Here is a 21,179-nt window from a genome sequence, read left to right as displayed (position 1 = left end):
GGGGGTAGGGGAGGGAAATGGGGACCAAAACATTAGAAGGGAAAGGTATCAATGTATGTGAAATAATGCACCTTCTATCTGTCAAATATAATGTAACCCTTCTATTAATTACAATAAAAACTACAAGAAAAACCCTGCCAAAGGAACAAAAGGCGCATGGTATCCTTAATATTTGGCTATTAGATCCAAACAGTAAAAGAGCGAGGACTCAAAAGTTGCATACCCAATGCTATGGACATGGTACTGGAAATATAAACACAACTACATAGACATAAAAACTTATGACTCTATAAACATGTTTTATTACATAGATTATTATGTATCTATGACATACAAACCCTCAGCCTAATTTTGATTATGTTCTAAAATCTAAGTGCCAATGATTGTATATAGAAATTCCCTTCTTGAATACCTGTTTGTTAAACTCTTCATTGGAAATATGATGTAAAAATCAATGTTAATAAATTCTTTAATAAAAAAACCCCTGGCCACCAACATTTCGTAACTGGAAGAATCCTCATGAAGATACCCTGGTTTTCTTGAAACCAAACAGCCAAGCAATCTTGGTCCTCAATTCTGCAGGGTAATCTAGAATTTCAGGGATCCTAAACTGGCCCACTCGTATCATTTAATGTAGCTGGCTCCAAAAGTGCTTATGGCAGCCCCCCCTGTCACCGGATTCTACTCCCCATCTGACTTCCTAGAGTGCAGGAAATTTGTGCACTCATGTCATCTCAGCTCACGATGAGTCTTGCCACAGGAATACCGGTTAAAACTCTGGCTGCTCTCCAAGTAAGCATGGGATTCTTTCTCTGACTCTCAACCTTTCAGCTCTGAAAAATTGTCCTTTTCATAAAGCTTGCCATATGTTTAGAGACTTTCTTACTTTGATGAGTTCTCCAGGAAACAGGGAAAATGCACATGGGCTAAAATTTTATTTCCATGTACATTGTATGTCTTGACTTTTGGCAATCCTGTGATGCAGCATTCATGTACTCCCAGCATGCCCTGCAACAGCTGGTGACATCTTAAAGGGGTGGAATGGGCCAATTGTGAACTAATTTTTTCCAGTTTTCTATTCTGAAACAATAACTGTGGTGATAGTGGTAAAGTAAGTATCCAAGCAATATTATAATATAGATTTTATTTGAATTCATTGACATACTACCAACTTCCCAGAAGAAGCTGAAGTAACTAGTAATAAAATAGAAGGCATAAAAATGTGAAACCATAAACATAAGGGAATTATTTGATAAATGTAAATATAATAAAAAAAATGCTTGCTCCTTCTAACCCCCTGTGGCTTAGCACTGAACTCTGACTGACCTGAAGTCCAATGAAGTTGTGGTTTATAGAGCCTAGGCCCTGACAAAGATTGCTTTAAACAACTGTTCAATAGACATACACAAAAACCACAGGAAAAGAACTTCATTCCTTATGCTCACATCTAAAGACATGAAAGAAGAGCAACTTGACTCTTATCCTCATATCTTTTCCATACATTTGTTACACCCCACAATCTATGACTCAACTTGTTTACCCTTCCTACCCAAATTTTTCCTATCTTTATATCTCTCTCCAATACCACCTGATCCATCCATCCATCTCTCTTTCTGCCCCCCTCTCCCTCTCTTCTTCCCTCCCCCTCTTCTCTTCCCCCTATCTTCAGCTCTTAATCCTGCAGCTTCACTCTGTTGACTCTGCAGATATTCTCAGCCTGTGTTCATGACTGGCTTACACAAGTTTACAAGTCTTGCAAAAGAACTTCCTCTGAAGAGGAAAAGCCCTGAGTTGGCTGTGCTCAGCTTCTCTTTGGACTACAGGAAAAGGATGGAGTATGTGAACACTTGCACATTCTTATTCCTTATTCTGGCCATTCAGTCAGCAAACATTGATGGGATGCTTGCTGGGGCCAGGTCTCAGCTATGGCCCAGGAGAAAGGGTGAAGTTGGCAAGCCTCTGCAATGCTTTCAGATAGCATCATGGAAGGGAGAAAAGTGGACAGATCTGCTCTCTATAACTGGCAGATAGCACTGTTCTCCTCCTCACACTGGCATCCTCCAGGTAAATTGCTTCAAGGCAGTGGAGGGAGATGCTTTGTGGTTAGAGTTTTTACTGTTTATTGGCTAAAGTTCTCTAACAGAAAAGCTCCATGACAGTGGCAGCCTGGTATAAAACTTCAGGCACTTTGACAAAGGAGAAACAGAGCAGAACAAACCAATTCATGGATAATGAGTGCCAAGCATGTAGCCACACACACACACACACACACACACACACACACACACACACACACACACACACTTCCTGTTCAAAACCCAGGAGGCACAAAGCAATCAGGAGGTGATTCTCTAAATCCCAGAGGGAAGGGGTGGGAGGGGGGGGGGTCCTTCCTCTCTTCTTCCACTGCACTCATGCCAGGTCCACAAGCAATAAAATCAGCGTTCTTGGGCCGGGAGTTTGGCCTAGTGGTAGAGTGCTTTCCTAGCATGCTTGAAGGATTCGATTCCTGGGTACCATATACATAGAAAAGCTGCAAGTGGTAACACGGCTCAATAGGTAGAGCTCTAGCCTTGAGGAAAGCCCAAGGATAGTGCTCAGGCCCTAAGTTCACACCCCAGGACTGGCAAAAAAAAAAAAAATCCAAGAGTTTTTTCCCTAATTAGCTTACTGAGTGAGTGAACAAGCTGCGACAACTTCTAGTTTTCTGTAAAACTTGGAGCCACTCCTGTCTGGGGTGCTTGTCTTTGAGTTTAGCAGGTGCTGGGAAGGCAGTAATCTCAGAGAGTGCAGGGGGTTTTCAGAGACCTCTCAGTATATTGTGTCAGGATTTAACACACTGCAAATACTGCCCGTGGTCCTACTCTAACAGTAGCATCTAATAGCAGATGGAACCTTGAAAAGCATGCTCAGGTAGGTACCACATGATTGGATACAGAGTCTGCCAAGCAAAATACTGGCTTAGGAACTTCAAGGCCTCAAGCTCAGGAGCTGTGATCTGATACAGCTTTCCTTTCTTAGCTGAGTGGCCTTGAGCAAATTACTACCCCTCTCTGTGCCTCTGTTGCCTTAGCTATAAAATTTCACAAAGAAGTTATGAGGTTTTAAATAGGTTGATATCAAAATAGAATTTCCAGATAAAATAAATAGAGGATGCCCATTGACATTTGCATTTCAAATGAACAATGCATTCTTTTCAGTGTATGTCCCACTAATACAAGTGTTACATTCCCCAAATCTGTGGAAAGCTATGGAGGAGCTCCTGGTATAAAGTGAGTGCTTAATATGTGTTCAGGGTTATAGTCACCTGTTATCTGTGGGAGTGAGCCACCTGCTTCTCAGGAAACTGATTATTGGCCTGACCAGCATTTGGAGTCAAGAGTTCATTGAGAATTGGATTTGCTTTTCTGATCATAGGGCCAGGGTGCAGCTCTCTTGGGATATCTGGCCATGCAAGCCCTCAAGTCAATCACTTCCCAGAAGCCCATCCCTAAGACCATCTTCACTGGCTCCACCCCTCTCTCCTAGCTGCTTCTCAAACAATGCCCTGGGGGGGGGGGATTTGTCATAGGTCAGAGACCTTAAGAAGTACAGAAATGAATATTGGCAAACATGGTGCAAGAAAGGAATGGCTAAATAGGCCTCCTGCATGCTAATCAATGTGCAGAGATACCTTTGTGTTTCCTCAAGTAATCCTGACAGCAATTTTGGAGTGAGCTTCAGGAGATGCATGTCCAAAGTGGCGTTCTAAGGCCTTCTGATCTCATAGAACAGTGATGAAGTAAAAAGGCAGAAGTGAGGTCCTGTGTGTGGAGTTGGTCACGGACAACGTTCCGTCTATCTCTCTCTTTCCCTATTTGCATTCCTACTTTACCATATCACTCACTTGTTCCTTTATTGTGCAGCCTATACTCAGGCTGTGTTCTTCCCATAGCGCCATGCCACTTTCCACCTGTCTCCTTCCCTTGCTCCTGGTCTCCTTCAGGCCTCTGACATATTTTTTTTCCCTTTTTCTCTTTTATTGTATTTTATTGTAGGGATAATGTATAGAGGGGTTATGGTTACATTCATCAGGTAGTGGGTACATTACTTCTTGAACATTGTTACCCCTTCCCATGTTTTTGTCCCTCTTGCCCTTCCCCACCCCTTCCCAATTATCTTGTTTTCCCCTTCCCTTCCCTATTTCAAATAAACAAATAAACTTATATACAATATACCAGGTAAGAAAGTCAGATACAGTAACCACATGAGATTAACCATAAGGGGAAAAAAGAGAAAAGACATAACTTCACATAGTACATTGAGAACAACAATCACAAAGATAAACCTCTTGTTTCCATATCCTAGAGTTCATTTCATTTAGTCTCATCCTGTATGACCATGTGTACATAGCTTTTGAGCTATTGTGATCTTCTGCTAGGAGAGTCCTAGATGTATACTAATTATTACAATGGAGCCATGGAGCCTATGTTCCTTTGTGTCTGGCTTGCTTCACTTACTGTGAGTTTTTTTCCAAGTCTTTCTATTTCCCTACAAATGGGGTGATCTGACATCTCTTTCTTATATTCTTATGGATGGTACTTCTTCCTCCAGAAAGGCCTCAACCCAGCACCAGACTAAAAACACAGCCTGGAGGAGACAGTAAGGTCAGAGGGTGCTGTCTGCTTACTACCTCCCTCACTAATCCCTGAGCTCAGCCTCCCCAGGGGTCGATTTCCTTTCCCTGGAGTCAGCCAGACACTGTAGGGTTGGACCATTGCCCAGCAAGCTCACCCAATAGTAAGCCAGCAGGTCACATTTTGTTCCCCTCAAATAAATCTTATAGAAACATTTAAATGTTTATTTCACTCATAAATTCCCAGAAAAGCACAATCGTTTCCTAAGCCCTGAACACAGGGATAAATATAGGCCAGTGTCATAGATGGGAATATTAGCTTCAAATCCCTGATATCACATGGTTCAGCCTGGGCTAGGAAACTAAGAAACAGCCCAGCTAGGTGGCAGACATTGAGGAGTATAGCTCCCGGGAGGGTCCCTGGATGAACCCTGGGGAAAGGAGGGCTCTGTGGGGAGAAGGTGGGTACCCCACTGGAATCTAGAAACTGGAATCCCAATGGGTGAACTCCAGCAAGTTACTAAACTTCTCCAATTTTGAAGTTCTCAAACATCATATGAAGCAAATAAATGGCATTTTCCAGATTGTTTTCAAGACAAATACAGATCACATAACAATAGTAATAACAAAAGTGAGGGTGGCAGTGGTGAGTCTGTGCCAGTTATCCTTTATCCCGATTTCCCTTTCTTATAGCCTACGGGGTGGCAGGCAAAGACTGCCTTAGAAGAAAGAGGCCCCAGCTGTAAACAGTCGCTAGTGCTCTTAGGACAGGATAAAGGGACCCTCAGGGGACTTACAAGAAAATGATTATTCCAGCAGCAAGTCCAAAGGCCATGGGAGAGAAAGATTGCTGGACATAGGAATCCTTCCTGCCAAGCACTGAGAACCAGGCCCTTGCTCCTCAAAGGCCCCCAGTGTCCAGCCTGTAGATCCTTCCCTATGTCCATTGCCTCCCCTGCCTCTGTTGGACCCTTTTCACAGACATTGTTCATTCTGTTCCCAGATGTTGGCAATCAGTAGACAGATTGGCTTGGGTTCTCCTCCCCTGCCCTCACACTTCAGGCGCGTAGATCGGAGATGGTGGAAAGCAGTCATCACCATCATCTTCTATCCTTCTTTCCCAATGCTTCTCCTTCCTTTCTGCCCTCTCTCGATCATCTAAGAGATCAATCATCCATCTGCCCACTCTACCACATAGCCATCCAAACCTCCCTTCCTCCCTGCCTCCCTTCTTTCTTTTTTTCCTGCCCTCTTTACCCAAGCTCCTACTATGTGCTATGTGGGAGTAGAGGCACAACCCTTGGATCTCATTGGCTCACTACAGTCTGATTAGGAACACAAAGGAACAAACATGAGCATACTACTTACCCTAGCTTTTGCAAAAGGAAGTGCAAATAAGTCACTAATAATCTCTCTTAACTGTCTATGACCACCAACACCTCTGAAACCCTTTTTGCTCTGACCCAGAAACCCCTATAGCTTTAGTATCACAATTCTTTTTTTTTTTTTTTTTGCCAGTCCTGGGCTTGAACTCAGGGATTGAACACTTATCCTTGAGCTTTCTCAAGGCTAGAGTTCTAACCACTTGAGCCACAACACCACTTCTGGCTTTTTCTATGTACGTGGTACCAAGTAGTTGAACCTGGGTCTTCGTGCATGCTAGGCAAGCACTATACCACTAGGCCAAACTCCTAGTCTAGTATCACAGTTCTTACACTATGACTATCCTTTTGATCATTCCCCAAGCCTCCTCTCCGTAGAGGTTGAGACATCCTGCACCTGGTCCCCACACCCAGGACCTTGGGTACTCAAAGCATACACTTCACTTCTAGTTATCACCCCACTCTTTTTTATATATAATTTTTATTGTAATTAATAGAAGGGTTACATTATATTCACCAGATAGAAGGTGCATTATTTCACAAACATTGATATCCTTTTTCATGTCTTGGTCCCCCTTTCCCTGCCTCCCACCCTCTCCCCTCATCTTGTTTTTCCTCCTTCCCTATCCTATGTTAAATAACCAAATATGCATATATTCAATATATCAGATAACAAGGTAAAATACTGTAATAATATGAGATAACCAAGGGAAAACAAAAGAGATGAGAGATAACATAGTACATTAAGGACAACAATCACTCATTGTATGGCTTTTGTTTCTATATCCTGGAGGTCTTTTCATTTAGCATCATACTATATGGCCTTATGTATCTAGATTTTGTTCTATTGTAACTCTCTGCTAGGAGAGCCTAAGGTTTCTACTGATTATGACAAATGAGGGAAACCATTGAGCCTATGTTCCTTTGAGTCTGGTTTACTTCACTTAATATGATTTTTTCTAAGTCTTTCCCTTTCCTTAGAAATGGGGTGATGTCATTCTGACAGCAGCATAGAATTCCATTGGGTATAAATACCACATCTGGTTGATCCACTCATCAACTGAGGGGCATCTGGGTTGGTTCCATATCTTTGCTATGGTAAATAGTGCTGCAATGAACATTGTTGTGCTAGTGGATTTAGTATGTCCTTGTTTCTGGACAATTGGGTAAATGCCAAGTAGTGGAATTGCTGGGCCATAGGGGAGCTCTATGTTTAGTCTTTTGGGGAACCGTTATATTGCTTTCCATAGTGGTTGAATGAGTTTGCCCTCCCACCAACAGTGTAGTAGTGATCCCTCCTGGCCACATCCCTGCCAGCATCTGTTGTTATTAGATTTCTTGATCCTGGCCATTCTAACTGGAGTGAGGTGAAATCTTAGAGTTGTTTGATTTGCATTTCTTTTATGGCCAGAGATGTCGAGCATTTCTTCATGTGTCTATAGGCCATTCTTTACTTTTTTTTTTTTGATACCCAGTCACTCAGCACCTGGGTCATAAAACTATTATGGCCAGTAAGAAGTCTCCATGGAGTACAGTCTGAACCTATCTGTTAGCCAGTGAAGAGAGGGCCTCACAGCTCAAAGAAGGTGTGAGAAAAACTGGCTTATGTAGTCAACTGTATTACTAAGCCCTGGATTATCTTGGAACAGCACAGGAAAAGGATCCTCCAGATGCTGATAGAGAAGGTCCCTAAAGTATAGATGAGAAACAGACAAGATGAATCATTTATGTGGGTGCAACTTCAGACTTTCCTTCTCTTCCATGTTGCTAAAACATGCACCCAAGCATTTCCTTGTACCTTCTGAAACCCCTTGCCAGCTTGGGGAGCATCCATTGGTCATCTCTTCTAAGTGGACAGACTACCAGAACCAGCTCTGAGCCAGGCCTGTGACTGAGGGTAAAGCCAGGATGGAATTCTGCCTATACTGCCACCAACAGGGAAGGAAAGTGTTGGTTTGTTATGGTGACACTTCCTCTAGTTTTCAATTCTAAGTCCAAAGAGGATGAGCCCCACGGCTTCCTGGCCTAAAGGTCTAGGGGCTCCACCGGCAGATTTCCTTCGTGCAAAAGGTTATTTCTCCAGAACCCATCCAATCTCAACTCAGTTGCTTAAAATATGGGGAAGGGTGAGTTGGTTCATGGCATTCTGTAATGATCTTTTTATATATATATATTATTGTAATTAATAGAAGGGTTACATTATATTTGCCGGATAGAAGGTACATTAATTCACATACATTGATACCCTTTCTCATATCTTAATCCCCAATTCCCTCCCCTCACCCCCACCCCTCATCTTGTTTTCCCCCTTCCCTGTCCAATTTCAAATAACCAAATACAAATATATCAAATATAACAGATAACAAAGTAAGATACTGTAACAATATGAGATAATCAAGGGATAGCAAAAGAGATGAGAGATAACATAGTACATTAAGGACAACAATCACTCATTATATGGCTTTTGTTTCTATATCCTAGAGGTCCTTTCATTTAGCGTCATACTATATGGCCTTATGTATCTAGGTTTTTCTCTATTGCAAATCTCTGCTAGGAGAGACCAAGGTTTCTACTGACTATGACAAATGAGTCTATGTTCCTTTGAGTCTGGCTTACTTCACTTAATATGATTTTTTCTAAGTCTTTCCATTTCCTAACAAATGGGGCAATGTCATTCTTTCTGACAGCAGCATAGAATTCCATTGTGTATAAATACCACATCTTGTTGATCCACTCCTCAACTGAGGGGCATCTGGATTGGTTCCATATCTTTGCTATGGTAAATAGTGCTGCAATGAACATCGTTGTGCTAGTGGATTTAGTATGTCCTTGTTTCTGGACAACTGGGTAAATGCCTAGTAGTGGAATTGCTGGGTCATAGGGGAGCTCTTAGCCACAAGATACTGCTGTACAGCAGGATTAAGCTTCAAAAAGGAGTCTCTTAGCCAGGAGCCAGAAGTTCACACTTGTAATCATAGCTACTCAGGAGGCTGAGATCTGAGATCATGGTTCAAAGTTAGCCTGGGCAGGAAACTCTATGAGACTTCTTACCTCCAATAAACTACTAAAGAAACTGGAAGTAGAACTGTGGCTCGGTTGTTTTAGTATTAGCCTTGAGCAAAAGAAGCTCAGGGAGAATGTGAGGGAAGGGGTAACATTGTCCAAAAAGAAATGTTTTCATTACTTGACTTATATAACTGTAACCCCTCTGTATATACAACAATAAAAAAAAAGTAACTCCAGCTGGAGTTTGGCCTAATGGTAGAGTGCTTGCCTAGCATGCACAAAGACCCCGATTTTATTCCTCAGTACTGCATACATAGAAAAAGCCAGAAATGGTGCTGTGGCTCAAATGGTGCTGTGGCTCAAGCCTTGAAAAAGCCCAAGGAAAGTGCTCAGGCCCTGAGTTCAAGCCCCAGGACTGGCAAAAAGAAAAAACGCTCAGAGACAGTGCCCAGGCCCTGAGTTCAAGTCCCAGGGTCAGAGTCAATACTCACACACACACAGACACACACACACACACACACACACACACACACACACACACACACCTCTTAGGAGACATAATAGTGTCTCATGGCTGTGGACAAAGCTAGGCCAGAGGAAGACAGTCTGTTTTTCGAAATCTACATGTGCCATAGTGTGCTGTGTTGACATCTGGCTGAGGGAGAAGTAGGCAATCGCAGGTATCTTGGCCAGGGACTTTGTTCCCTGCCCCTGGGCTCGCACACCTAAAGGAATGGTAAACCAAGGAGGTGGGTAAGATCCAGTGTCACAAGCTGCAGGGCTTTGAAAATCCCAAGACACAGACTTCTTCACTTCTCTCAAAAAGTGTCAGAAGCACAGGACAACGTCCCCTGGTCAGGGGCCCAGAACTCTTGGAAGACTCAGAAGCAAAAATTGCAATGCTTAAAATAGGACACAGAGGGGCTGGGAGTTTGGCCTAGTGGTAGAGTGCTTGCCTAGCATGCACAAAGACCCGGGTTAGATTCCCCGGTACCACATACATAGAAAAAAGCAGGAAGTGGTGCTGAGGCTCAAGTGGTAGAGCTCTAGCCTTGAGAAAGTCCAAGGACAGTGCTCAAGCCCTGAGCCCAAGCCCAGGACTGGCAAAAAAAAAAAAAAAAAAAAAGAATAGGATACAGAATAGGAATGTGATCTCTAAGGCCCACATGCCAGGGTTCAAATCCCAATCATGACAGTTGTTAGCTATGTGATCTTAAAGGAAGGTAGCCAATTTCCTGTGCCTTAGTTTCCTCATATGAGGTAGGTGATGACACCTCATAGGGCTGATTGGAAATTAAATGATTAAATGGTACAGGGATGGCTGTGATCATTGGATAGGCGCTTATTGTAGGCAGTGGAGAGGGGGGCAGACTGAGATGCTAGAGTTGCTAATGGGAAAGCATGAAGTCAGATATGAAGTTTACATATGAGCTCACCTTGACCTGTCCCTAGGAGCTTCTAGGAGCCCCTAGAGGAGAACCGGAAGGAGAACAAAGCCATTAATAATCAAGCTTGTTCTGCTAATGAGAGCCTCTTCATAGCCTGGTTTGCCAGGCATCTGTAAGCTTATGCTGTCCTATTGAGTTGGCTTCCTCTGACTGCCTGGTATTCAGTGGTCCCCTAAAGCCCTAGGTATATGTTCTAATAGCTTCTCTTATTTGGCTACAAACTGTTCCTTTGACTCCTTTCCTATGTCCCAGCCTGCCAAAAGAACACTGCTCTGAACTCGGCTGGAAGAGCGAGTTTATTGTTAGGAAGCTTTGTTTCTTGATGGCACTTAATTACAGCTTCTGATGGAAGAAAGAGAAAGAGAGGCAGAATGTGGCCCTACAGCCTTTGTTTTTGTATGAGGCCTTTCCTAGTGCTCTTGTCAGTGATGGGAAATGGGGGCTGGGGGTGGGAGCATCCAAAACTAGGGCTGGACCCCAGGGAGCTGTAAACTCAAAAGGATGCTCTGTCCCTTGCCTACTTCACGGAGTGGGAATTCACACAGAACTAGGATTTCCAGCTGAGTCTTGGCCAGCCTTGCTTCCCTGGCTGCCTTGCTTCCACTGCTCCCAGGGATTCAGGCTTCAGCCCCTGGAGACTTCAGCCTGGCTCTGGAGGTCTGACCCTCCCCTGAGGCTCTAGTTGTTCGAGGAGCCCAATGTGAACAAGAGAGGGAGAAACCCTTTAGGGGTTCATGCCTAATTCACTTCTGTAAAACTCAGAGAGGCCAGAGCCTGGAAATAAGGACAAAGAGGAAAACAAAGGTTGGATCTCATGTGGACCTTCTGGGGCTCTAAAGTGTCCTAGCTACTTGGTCCTTCAGCTCCACGGGGCTGGGTTGACAGACAGGGTAGAGGATGTAGTGACCCTGAGTGAGACATGAAGAACTACAGGCAAGACATGAACAGACTTGGTTTCTCTGGATGCAGAGCAGCTTTGACTGAATGGTAAACCAGCTCAGTCTTACTGCTGAGTCGTTACTCTTCCGTGCTGTGCTTGCTCTTTCCTGGCTGGACTTGTTGCTTCCTGGGTCCCAGCTAGGCTGAATTCCTCACATGTCCTTCTCCTGCTGGGCTCTAGCCACAAGAAAGCCATTGGACCCTGCAGACATTCTCATTTCCCATGAGCACAGAGATAAGAGTCATGCCCCTTAAAGGGCCTTTAGAGACCAACCCTTCATTCTGCAGAAGGCTTAGTTTGGTTCAAGATCACAGGGGAAGACTGAGCTTGGGGCAAGCTGCTACGTGGAGCTTGTGCTGACCAATCAGGGGCCTCTTGCCTCAACTTTACAGCCAGCTCATGATTGCCAAAACCAGAAACTCACCTTCACTCTGTCCTAAAGTTGTACCTGTGTGTGATACAACACCACGAGTGTTGAAAAGGCTAGTGAGTTTTTTTTTTTTTTTGTCAGTCCTGGGCTTGAGCTCAGGGCCTGTGCACTGTCCTTGGACTTTCTCAAGGCTAGAGCTCTACCACTTGAGCCTCGGCACCATTTCTGGCTTTTTTTCTATGTATGTGGTACCAGGGAATCGAACCCGGGTCTTTGTGCATGCTAGGCAAGCACTTTAACCACTAGGCCAAACTCCCGGCCCAAGGCTAGTGAGTTTTTGTGTTGTGTTTGATGTCTCCTAAGGATATAATTTGAAAGAACCTTTTATTGTGGAACTGGGTTTTGAATTCAGCCCCACCCCCACCATACTTGCTAGGCAGGGTAGAGAAGGCAGTACCTTATCACTTGAATTATCCACACACACCTAGTATAAAATAGCTTTTAATTAACTCTTTAAGAGTGGAACTCTTAAAAGCCTGTGCTCAGAGGTGATGGAGCTGCATCTTCGCTGATCTTTTTTCTTAGCAATACATTAGGAGCGTTTTATTCTTGGTGCAGATGTTTGGGGAAGTTGCACAGAATTTCAGAGCTAGAGTTTGCAAGGAAATCTAATTCCAGAACACTACTATTGTTTGTAAAATGGAGGAAGCCAGGCACGATAGCTTCAAGGGAAGATCAAGCCTGGGAAGTGAGGCAGAGTCCAGGAAAGTCATTGCCTGATGTTCTGTGGGCAGTTATACTTGAATCTAACTGTGGGTGTTTTGTTCTACATTGTCACTCCTTCAGTAATCCCCAAGCCTCCAGGATATGGTAGCCTTGATGGTTGCTGACAAACAGCAAGTACCCCATTGTGGTCCAAGATACCCCAGGGTAGGTATAGAATATTCAATTTTTAATAATCCTAATGTTGACCTTCAATTTTCCAAGAGCTTATGTCCTGTGCTACCCTCATGTAGAAATTCAAGGAAAAGATATCCCTCCATCCCCAAGGTTGCCAAGTTCTGCAGCATCTCATGAACTTGGGACACAATTTCAGGGGTCTGATCTTTTGTAAGTAGTTGCTATCAAAGTTCCCACAGTCATAATGTGTAAGAAAACAAATGTCATCATCACATGAAAATATTCACTAGGAATCTGCCCATTTGGGAAAATAATGCTCACTCATACATTCTGCCCTCACTTAGTAAATATCTATCTCTGTCCCGTGTGGTTTCAGTCAGTGTGGATGACAGATAGAAGAAGCTGATACAAATTCAATGCAAATCAACTATGCAAATCAACTACAAAGTTCATGAAGTCAAGGAAAACTTCATATGCAAGTTCTGGATACAGTGGAGCTGGATTGATCCAAGTGAAAAGAAAATCCAAAAGGGATGATGGTAAGATAGATTTTTCAGAAGGGAATTATTTGAATACAATCATAATAGTCAATGTGTATATGTAAAAATGGAGCTAGAAAAATTGGGATGGTGGCTGGGAATTTGGCCTAGTGGGAGAGTGCTTGCCTAGCATGCATGAAGACCTGGGTTCAATTCCTTGGTACCACATACATAGAAAAAAGCCAGAAGTGGTGCTATGGTTCATGTGGTAAAGCTCTAGCCTTGAGAAAGTCCAAGGACAGTGATTAGGCCCTGAGCTCAAGCCCAGGACTGGCAAAATAATAATAATAATAATAATAATAATAATAATAATAATAATAATAAACTAAATTGGGATGGGTAGGGTTGGGAGAGATGTAAGAGAATGATGAAAGAGTGACATTGATCAAGATGCATTATACTCATGAAGTGAGGAACTGAAACATCTTTGAGCAACTACTTAAAGAAACAAAATCCTGGGCTGGGAGTTTGGCCTAGTGGTTAAAGTGCTTGCCTAGCATGCACGAAGACCCGGGTTGATTCCCTGGTACCACATATATAGAAAAAAGCCAGAAGTGGTGCTGAGGCTCAAGTGGTAGAGCTCTAGCCTTGAGAAAGTCCAAGGACAGTGCTCAGGCCCTGAGCCCAAGCCCAGGACTGGCAAAAAAAAAAAAAAAAAAAAAAAAGAAAGAAAAGAAAAGAAACAAAATCCGCAAAATAAACTCAAAAGAGCAAATGATTTGAGTATGAAAAGATTTAAAGACATCTTTGGAAATAGCAAATGGAGCCCTTACATATTGTACAGTCTCTTAATGAAAGTGCTATGAGATAAAATGTGAAGAAAGTGCTATCATGTCGGTGGTTTAAAAAATCAGCACCAACTTGATTAACTCTTGGTTCAATTTAAAAATTAACCTTGTACTTTATAAGCTACGGATAGCTATTTTCATATTTCATCTGCACAAAAAAAATCTCAGTCATACCCTTTTAACCTGTTTTTGTCATCTCTTTCTGTTTTCACGGAACTTTTTTGTTGTTTATGTTAAAATTCTGGTCTTCTTTTGAAGGGGATCCACTTGGAGACTTGTGCCTGTGTCCACCACCCCTGTCTCGACTGCGCTCTCTTCCATGCCTTTCTCCAGTGCAAGTGGGACCCTACAGGGCCTCAAACCTCAGTAGACACAGGCTAGAGGAGCAGGATCTCAGCCACTGCAAACTGGGGTCAATCATGAATCCTTAGACTCCGAGCAACCCTTCTCCAAGCACGTAATGCAGGCCACAATGGCTGCAACAGCCCTCTGGCCAGCTGGACATCTGTGGCCTCAGACCAGGGCAATGTTTTGGCCCCCAGCCAAGCTAGCCATGGATAAGAAGAGGCACTTACTTGGCTGGTGGGGTTCTGGGCTGCCTGTGGCTCTCCGGGGGGCTCCTCGTCCTCTGGAATGTGGGGCATTGCAGCCTCCTGGCTGGAGTGGCCTGGAACCTCTGCTGCGTCAGCCCCAAAGATGCTCCAAGAGGCCTGGGCTCCGCAGGCTGGAGAGACGCCAAAAGGACAAGTCAAATTCCTTCCCATCGCTGTCCCAAGCAGGGTTCCATTTCCAGGAGCCAAGAGCCACAGCGAGAGCTTGCTTGAATTTGCATCAATGCTGGAGGTCAAGCTAGGCTAGAAGCGGGCATTCAGAATCACATTTCCTCCTGCTCTTTGGCTCTGTTTACAAAATCAGAGGTGACCTTTTGCATCTAATTTGGTCCTTACAGTAAACACAGCTATTCTAGAAGGGAGAAAAAGTGCCTCAAACTCCTCAAAGCCATAACTAATGGACAATATTCCACAGGGATTAGACTGATATTTCTGTACCATTTCTTGAGTTTCTATTGAGTGCCAGCCACTAGAAGCGTTACTAACTCATCTAATTGAATCCTCATGATGTTCTCTTATGCAGGTGTTAGGAATCTTACCCTACAGATGAGGGAGCTGCTTCTGAGAGTGGAAGCCATTCATCCTACATCACTTAGGGAACCAGGTGTTTGCATCTAGATCTTTTCAATCTGAGGCCAAGGCTCTTTACACTGCATTACACAGCCTTTCTTAGCTGCATGTCCTGACTCCCTCCCCAGAGAGATAACAGTGTCATTTACTTCATCCTTACTGTGTCCTGGGGCCTAAGCCAGGTGCTGGTGAGTGTTGGAAGAAAGCTCCACCACTTCCTGTGACTTTAACTGTTTTTCCTATCCACAGAAAGGATTTGGAAAGGCCCAAATGACAGAGTGCTGCAGGGCAAACCCAAATCTGGCATCAGCCACAGCTGAGAGATCCTACCTCTGACAATACATGCATTTCTGGACCTGACTCCTAAAAGCAGGTAGGGTGACTAGTTCATCGTGGCTATTCATATAGAAAATGGTATGTGATTTGTGTGTCAAGAACTAGAGACCTTGAGGGCCGGGAGTGTGGCCTAGTGGTACAGTGCTTGCCTAGCACACACAAAGCCCTGGGTTCAATTCCTCGGTACCACATATACAGAAAAAGCCAGAGGTAGCCTTGTGCCTCAAGTGGCAGAGCGCTAGCCTTGAGCAAAAAGTGTCACAAGGACAGTGCCCAGGCCTAGAGTTCAAGCCCCTGGCCTGGCAAAAAAAAAAAAGAAAAGAAAAGAAAAGAAAAGAAAAAAGAACTAGAAACCTTGAGTCCTGGAATTTGTTATTTGTTGTTTGTCTGAAACAGTTAGAGCGACCTCTGCTGGTCTCTGAGAAATCTCATCCCACATAACCCTCCCTCCTACCCCCTCTCAGCCTCATGGAATGAACCCCTGTTTCACAAGCGCAGGCTACTCTGCTAGTGGTTACTGACACAAGTTTGAGGACATGCTCCTGTTCTTCAAGGAGACCAGTAGTGGGAGACTACTAGAAAGTAGCATCGTGGGTAGACAATTTGAAAGTGAGAAATTATGAGATCTCAGAAAAGGCCCTGTAACTACAGAAACAGAGGTGACGACCAGTAATGGCAATTGATCTGGACCCTAACACTGAAAGGTGAACTGAATTTATCCAAACAGAACAGCTGGAGACTGAGCAGGAGATGAGACAGAAAGAAAAGAAGCCATGTTGCACAGATTCAACCTGTCTCTTGGGGATGACAGCGATGGGGTGGGGCTACTGTAAACTGAGTCCAGGTTCACAGTAAGGCGAGCTCTAGAGTTATTTTCTATCATCTTTACTTTGACTTCTGCCGTGACAAGGTCAGAGGCACTGGATCAAGTATCTGGTAACAGAAGCCATGGTAGCAAAAAAGGATTTAGAAACCCCAATTCTACCTAGTTGGCTACATTTCTTAGGAAACCTCTTCAATTAAGTGGGATGTATGTCTTAGTCTGGGTTTGTCTTAACATGAGAGATATCCATTCTACTTTTCCTGTATGTTAAGGATTTCATAAGCTAAGAAGGGCTCAGACAAACTGAGACATGTTCAGAAAAGTGGAAGCACGATAGTTGGAGATGAGAAGGTATGTTTAGTTCAGCGCCTGTGGCTCATGCCCGTAATCCTAGCTATGCATGAGGCTGAGATCTGAGAATTGCGGTTCAAAGACAGTTCAGGCATCAAAGTCTGAAACTCTTATCTCCAATTAAACACACACACACACACACACACACACACACACACACACACACACACACACACACACAAAACAGAAATGGAACTGTGGCTCAAGTGGTAGAGCGATAGCCTTGAGCTAAAGAGCTCCAGGACAGCACCTAGTCCCAGAGGGGGGAAAAAAAAAAGAATGTATGTTTAAAAAGAAATGTACTCAGCCAGGAGTTTGGCCTAGTGGTAGAGTGCTTGCCTAGCATACACGAAGACCCAGGTTCAATTCCTCAGTACTACATACATAGAAAAAGAGCCGGAAGTGGTTCTGAGGCTCAAGTGGTAGAGCTCTAGCCTTGAGAAAGTCCAAGGACAGTGCTCAGGCCCTGAGCTTAAGCCCAGGACTGGCAAAAAAAAAAAAAAAAAAAAAAAAAGTACTCTTAGCTTCCTTCTGGAGGAGGGGAGGAAGGAAGGGAAAATACAGGTAGTGGGTGTGTTTCTTTAGCCCCCATCTTCTGGTTCCATCTAAGCCAAACCTCTGAGCACATCCTGCCAAAGTTCTTTCATAGCAGGATAGCAGCTCCCTCCTCAGCCATAACTGAGCCAGTGAGCTGGGCCATGCACACTTTTAATTTATTTGAGAGAAACTTTCATTGTATTTTCTTATTTGTGATTTAAGAAATGTGAATAGAAAGCTAGGTGCAGTGGCTCACGCCTGTAATCCTAGCTACTTAGGAGACTGAGATCTAGGATCAAGGTTCAAAGCCAGCCTGGACACAAAAGGACCTGAGTCTCTTATCTCCAATTAACCTCTAGAAAATTGAAGTGGGGCTTGGCTCATACACAGGCCCATTCCTTGTTCTAGAGCTAACCACTGGAAATTGTTTGGTAATGTCACTTATTGTAATTAATTATAACATATTCTTTTAAATAAATTGATTTATTGATGAAACAAAAAAAGAAATGTACTCACTACCTTACTTATGTAACTGTAACCTCCTGTTCATCACCATTACAATAAAGTTTTTTCTTAAGAAAGGGCAAAAGATACTTCAGAGAGAAATGCAACTCATTTTCAGAGATCTAAACGATTTTCAGGTTTCTGTTGTCTCCCAAAGACAGGTACCTAGCCAATGACCAAAAGGTCAGGCCTGAGGAAAGCAAAGGAACCCTTCTAAAGGGCGGACGTGACTGAAGATGAAACAGGACTATCATTAGGTACTGAGCTCCCTGTTCCTGGGAGAGTTCCTGAAAGGCTGGGTCAAGGGTCAGAGGGTTCTAATGACTGCAGGGACCTTTGCTAACCCTGGGAATTCCTGAATCTTGAGCTCTTCCTAGACACAACCAGCCATGACCTGATGCTTCCATTCCAGGTTCCTGAGCCAATAGTATTCCAAAGCCCCATCAGAAATACCCGATTTTCTAACACTCCATTTCTCTTTCCCTCCTCCCTCTCTTTCAGAAAGATGTTAGCTAGTCTCTGATCAGAAACAAAACAGTAATGAACTAGATCAGTCAACTGCAAAGATAGATGTCTACTGCAGCAGGATGGAGACAGAGTGGATGCTGGCTGAGGTCCCACCATAGCAAGATGGAACCCACACTCCTGGGAGAGAAGGAGTCCTAGAAACCCTGCCTGCCAGGCCATTCCCACGCTGCTCCTGTTCTGTTTGCTTTCTCTCCCATCCATTATTATAAACTCCCTGCTTAAAATAGCAAGGTAGAAGCTCAGTCCCGCCCCCAGGGTGACATCTGGGTTCTGCGGGAGCTCGGGAGTTGGTGGGCACATGGACCTCACATCTATCACACCAAAGTTTGGAAAACAACCTCCAGGAAGTAGTGATCTAAAGCACAGACCCATAAAAGGAGAAAACATTAAGTAATGTTTGATAACCACAAAGTTCCTTTTTTATCCCACCTTAGACAAGTCAGGCCTCAAGGGCCAATCAGCATTTACAACTCTGTTCATTCTATCTCCAGCCGGAGCTGGCCCACTTTGCAGGAAGGGAAAGTGAGGTACCGAGGGAATGGACTTGATAGATCCAGTTATCTTTGTAGACAGTACAAATTAGCCAAGAGGCTTTGGTGGCATAACCATCCAGTCATTTGTGTAACTGAAGTGATTACAAGTCCCTAAACCATCCTCGAATGTTTGATCTACCTCCTACTTGTGAAAGAAAGCACCGACAGCAACCATACTCTCTGGAGGCTAAGTTGAAAATGAACTTCACAACTTGTCCCGAGGAGAGGAGAGAGCAAGGGAAGGGGTGCCATTGCCCCCAAAGAAATGTACTCTTGACTTATGTAACTGTAACCCCTCTGTACATCACATTTATAATAAACATTTTTATTATGAGACTGACGCGCTGACTGCTGCGCTAAGAAGGCGCTTAATAAACATTTTTTAAAGAAAACATCAGGCTGCCTACTAAGTGTCAAACACTATGCTAGGTATCCTCAAGAGCTGTCTTACTTGACCCCCGTGAGATAGCTCCCACTTTATAAAGAACTAAGGCTCGAGAGACTTCAGCACCTCCCAGAAAATCACACAGCTAAGTCGAGTCAAGGATTAGACCCTAGAGAGCAAAGCCCATCATCTTTCCCCTCTTACCCTCTATCTCCTCTATCAGGAATTCTCCTGGGGTGTAGCTGAAGAGCTTTATGTAAGTCCTCTGTCCCCTGGGAGAACCAGAGTGTGAACTTCCAGGGGTAGGAAGAGGAAGCAAAGGCAACACTTTGATTGTAGGGCCAGAGGACTTCTGAGGGCACAAGAATGGACCCACACAGTCTGAGGTTGGGAGACGCCCCACCTCCCAGTAAGTGGTAAGTGCATTCATTCATCTTTCCATTCACTATCAGTCCATCCATTCAGTTCACTCCCTCACTTTCTGACTCTCCCATTCACATATCTACTGGTTTGCCATTTAACCATGTACCCCAGGCAGTCCCACACTTGATTATCAACCACACAACTTGTGCCCTGGAAGAGAGCTGCTGTAGGACCCTTTAGTCTTCAGAGTCTGGGTAAGAGGACAGAAGAAGGCTGTCCTGACAGGGTGGCACAAACATGCCACAGGGGACATCTGCTCATACCTGCCCTGGGACAGTTGTAGCAGCATGGGGTAGAGAAAAGGGAGCGCAGCCCCAGTTGAGAGCTTGCTATACCCCAACAAACCAGGCAGAGGTGCTGTCAGCAGGAGTCAGGGTAAAGAAATGAATGATCTTTGCAGAGATGCTAGCCACTCTGGGTGGTAGAGACACAAGTACCGGTAGCATGATTAGACCCATTTTACAGCTCAGGAAACAAAAGACATTGCCCACGAATGACAGACAGTACCACATATCCTTGCATGTCTGCCTGGCTCACCAGCTCCCTGCTGGGCTAAGCCTGCGGCCTGTGGCTGGCATTCTTGGCTGGCAGAGGTCTCTCCTAGACCTTGTAGCCTGTTCAGAGAAGATCCAAGCCCACATGGCAGCCATGGGATCCCAGGATCCCAGGCTTCATGCAGTATGGCTCTCCCAATCTCTATGTAAGTGTCCGGGAGTTAGGGGAGCAGCCAGGAGGCCCTTCTGGGAATCAAAGGGTTAAGCTCTACCATTGACCTCTGTGAAGTGACTCAGTCTTCTTTCTCAGAAAGGAGAGTTTTGTTCTTCTAGCTTGGGATATTTGCTTTCATTTAGCACTCAAAGAATGCGAGAGCTATTAATACCAGCTCAAGCCTCTCCTGGGGTGATGAGCTGAGGCAAGGGGACTCTTTGGGGGTGAAGGGGGCACTGCAGATCCTTTGTCAGATCCTTTGCAAATCCAGGGGTACAGGGAGAGCCCCTGCCCACCCTGGGCCACCCTGGAGACGAGCCTAGGGTCTTGGCAGTATCTCTGTGGATCTGTACCCCAGAAGTAGGCCTAGTGCCTGAGAACACCACCATTCTCACATTCCCTAACTCCGAACAAAGCAAGAAGACTTGCGTGCTCCAAAGATGGACTTACTACTCTTCCCTCAGCCTCTTCCTTGCTTGCTTAGACTCCTTTGGCCTCAGTTTCCTCACTTGTAAAAAAAGAGCTCGTGGCTCTGGCTATTGTTCAGTTATTGGTTGAATTGGGAGCACATGCAAGCATTGGCAGCCAGCACACACTTTCTAGCCCTCCCAGGCTCTGAATAGACACTTGAGCTCTCCCAGCCCCTGGCAGCATCAAAATCCAAGCAAGGCCAGAACTCAGTACAAACAGATAGATCACCATCAGGCACAATTAGAGTGGAAGCCTGGAGATGATCTCAAAAAATGCTGATATTTGCCATATTGGGGGAGGCCAGTGACTGTAAGGGGTGGGCCAAGAATCACTGTGCAAGCATGTTTTGGCTGAGAGAAGAGGCACAGGGATGACAGCACCAATGTTACCCAGCCCATTCTTGCAGCCACT

The 21,179-nt window shown here is 44.4% G+C and overlaps 1 protein-coding gene across 2 annotated transcripts in view; it reads right to left on the bottom strand.

The window, feature by feature from the left end:
• The window catches only part of Irag1 (inositol 1,4,5-triphosphate receptor associated 1), a 101,405-nt gene that overhangs the window by 55,891 nt on the left and 24,335 nt on the right, over window positions 1–21,179 (bottom strand). Inside the window, exon 2 of one of the 2 annotated variants that reach the window (XM_090348151.1) lies at window positions 14,564–14,712. In XM_090348151.1, the coding sequence (XP_090204277.1) occupies window positions 14,564–14,712 (149 nt within the window). Of the gene's footprint in view, window positions 1–14,563; window positions 14,776–21,179 lie in introns of those variants that run through there. The other variant, XM_090348153.1, reaches the window with a different exon arrangement.

The sequence above is a fragment of the Megascapheus bottae genome, chromosome 16 (assembly GCF_031878675.1).
Source record: "Megascapheus bottae isolate mThoBot1 chromosome 16, mThoBot2.hap1, whole genome shotgun sequence".
In the NCBI taxonomy this organism is placed as follows: domain Eukaryota; kingdom Metazoa; phylum Chordata; class Mammalia; order Rodentia; family Geomyidae; genus Megascapheus; species Megascapheus bottae.
The sequence above is the reverse complement of the archived record's forward strand: the minus strand, read 5'-3'. Positions and strand labels throughout refer to the sequence as shown.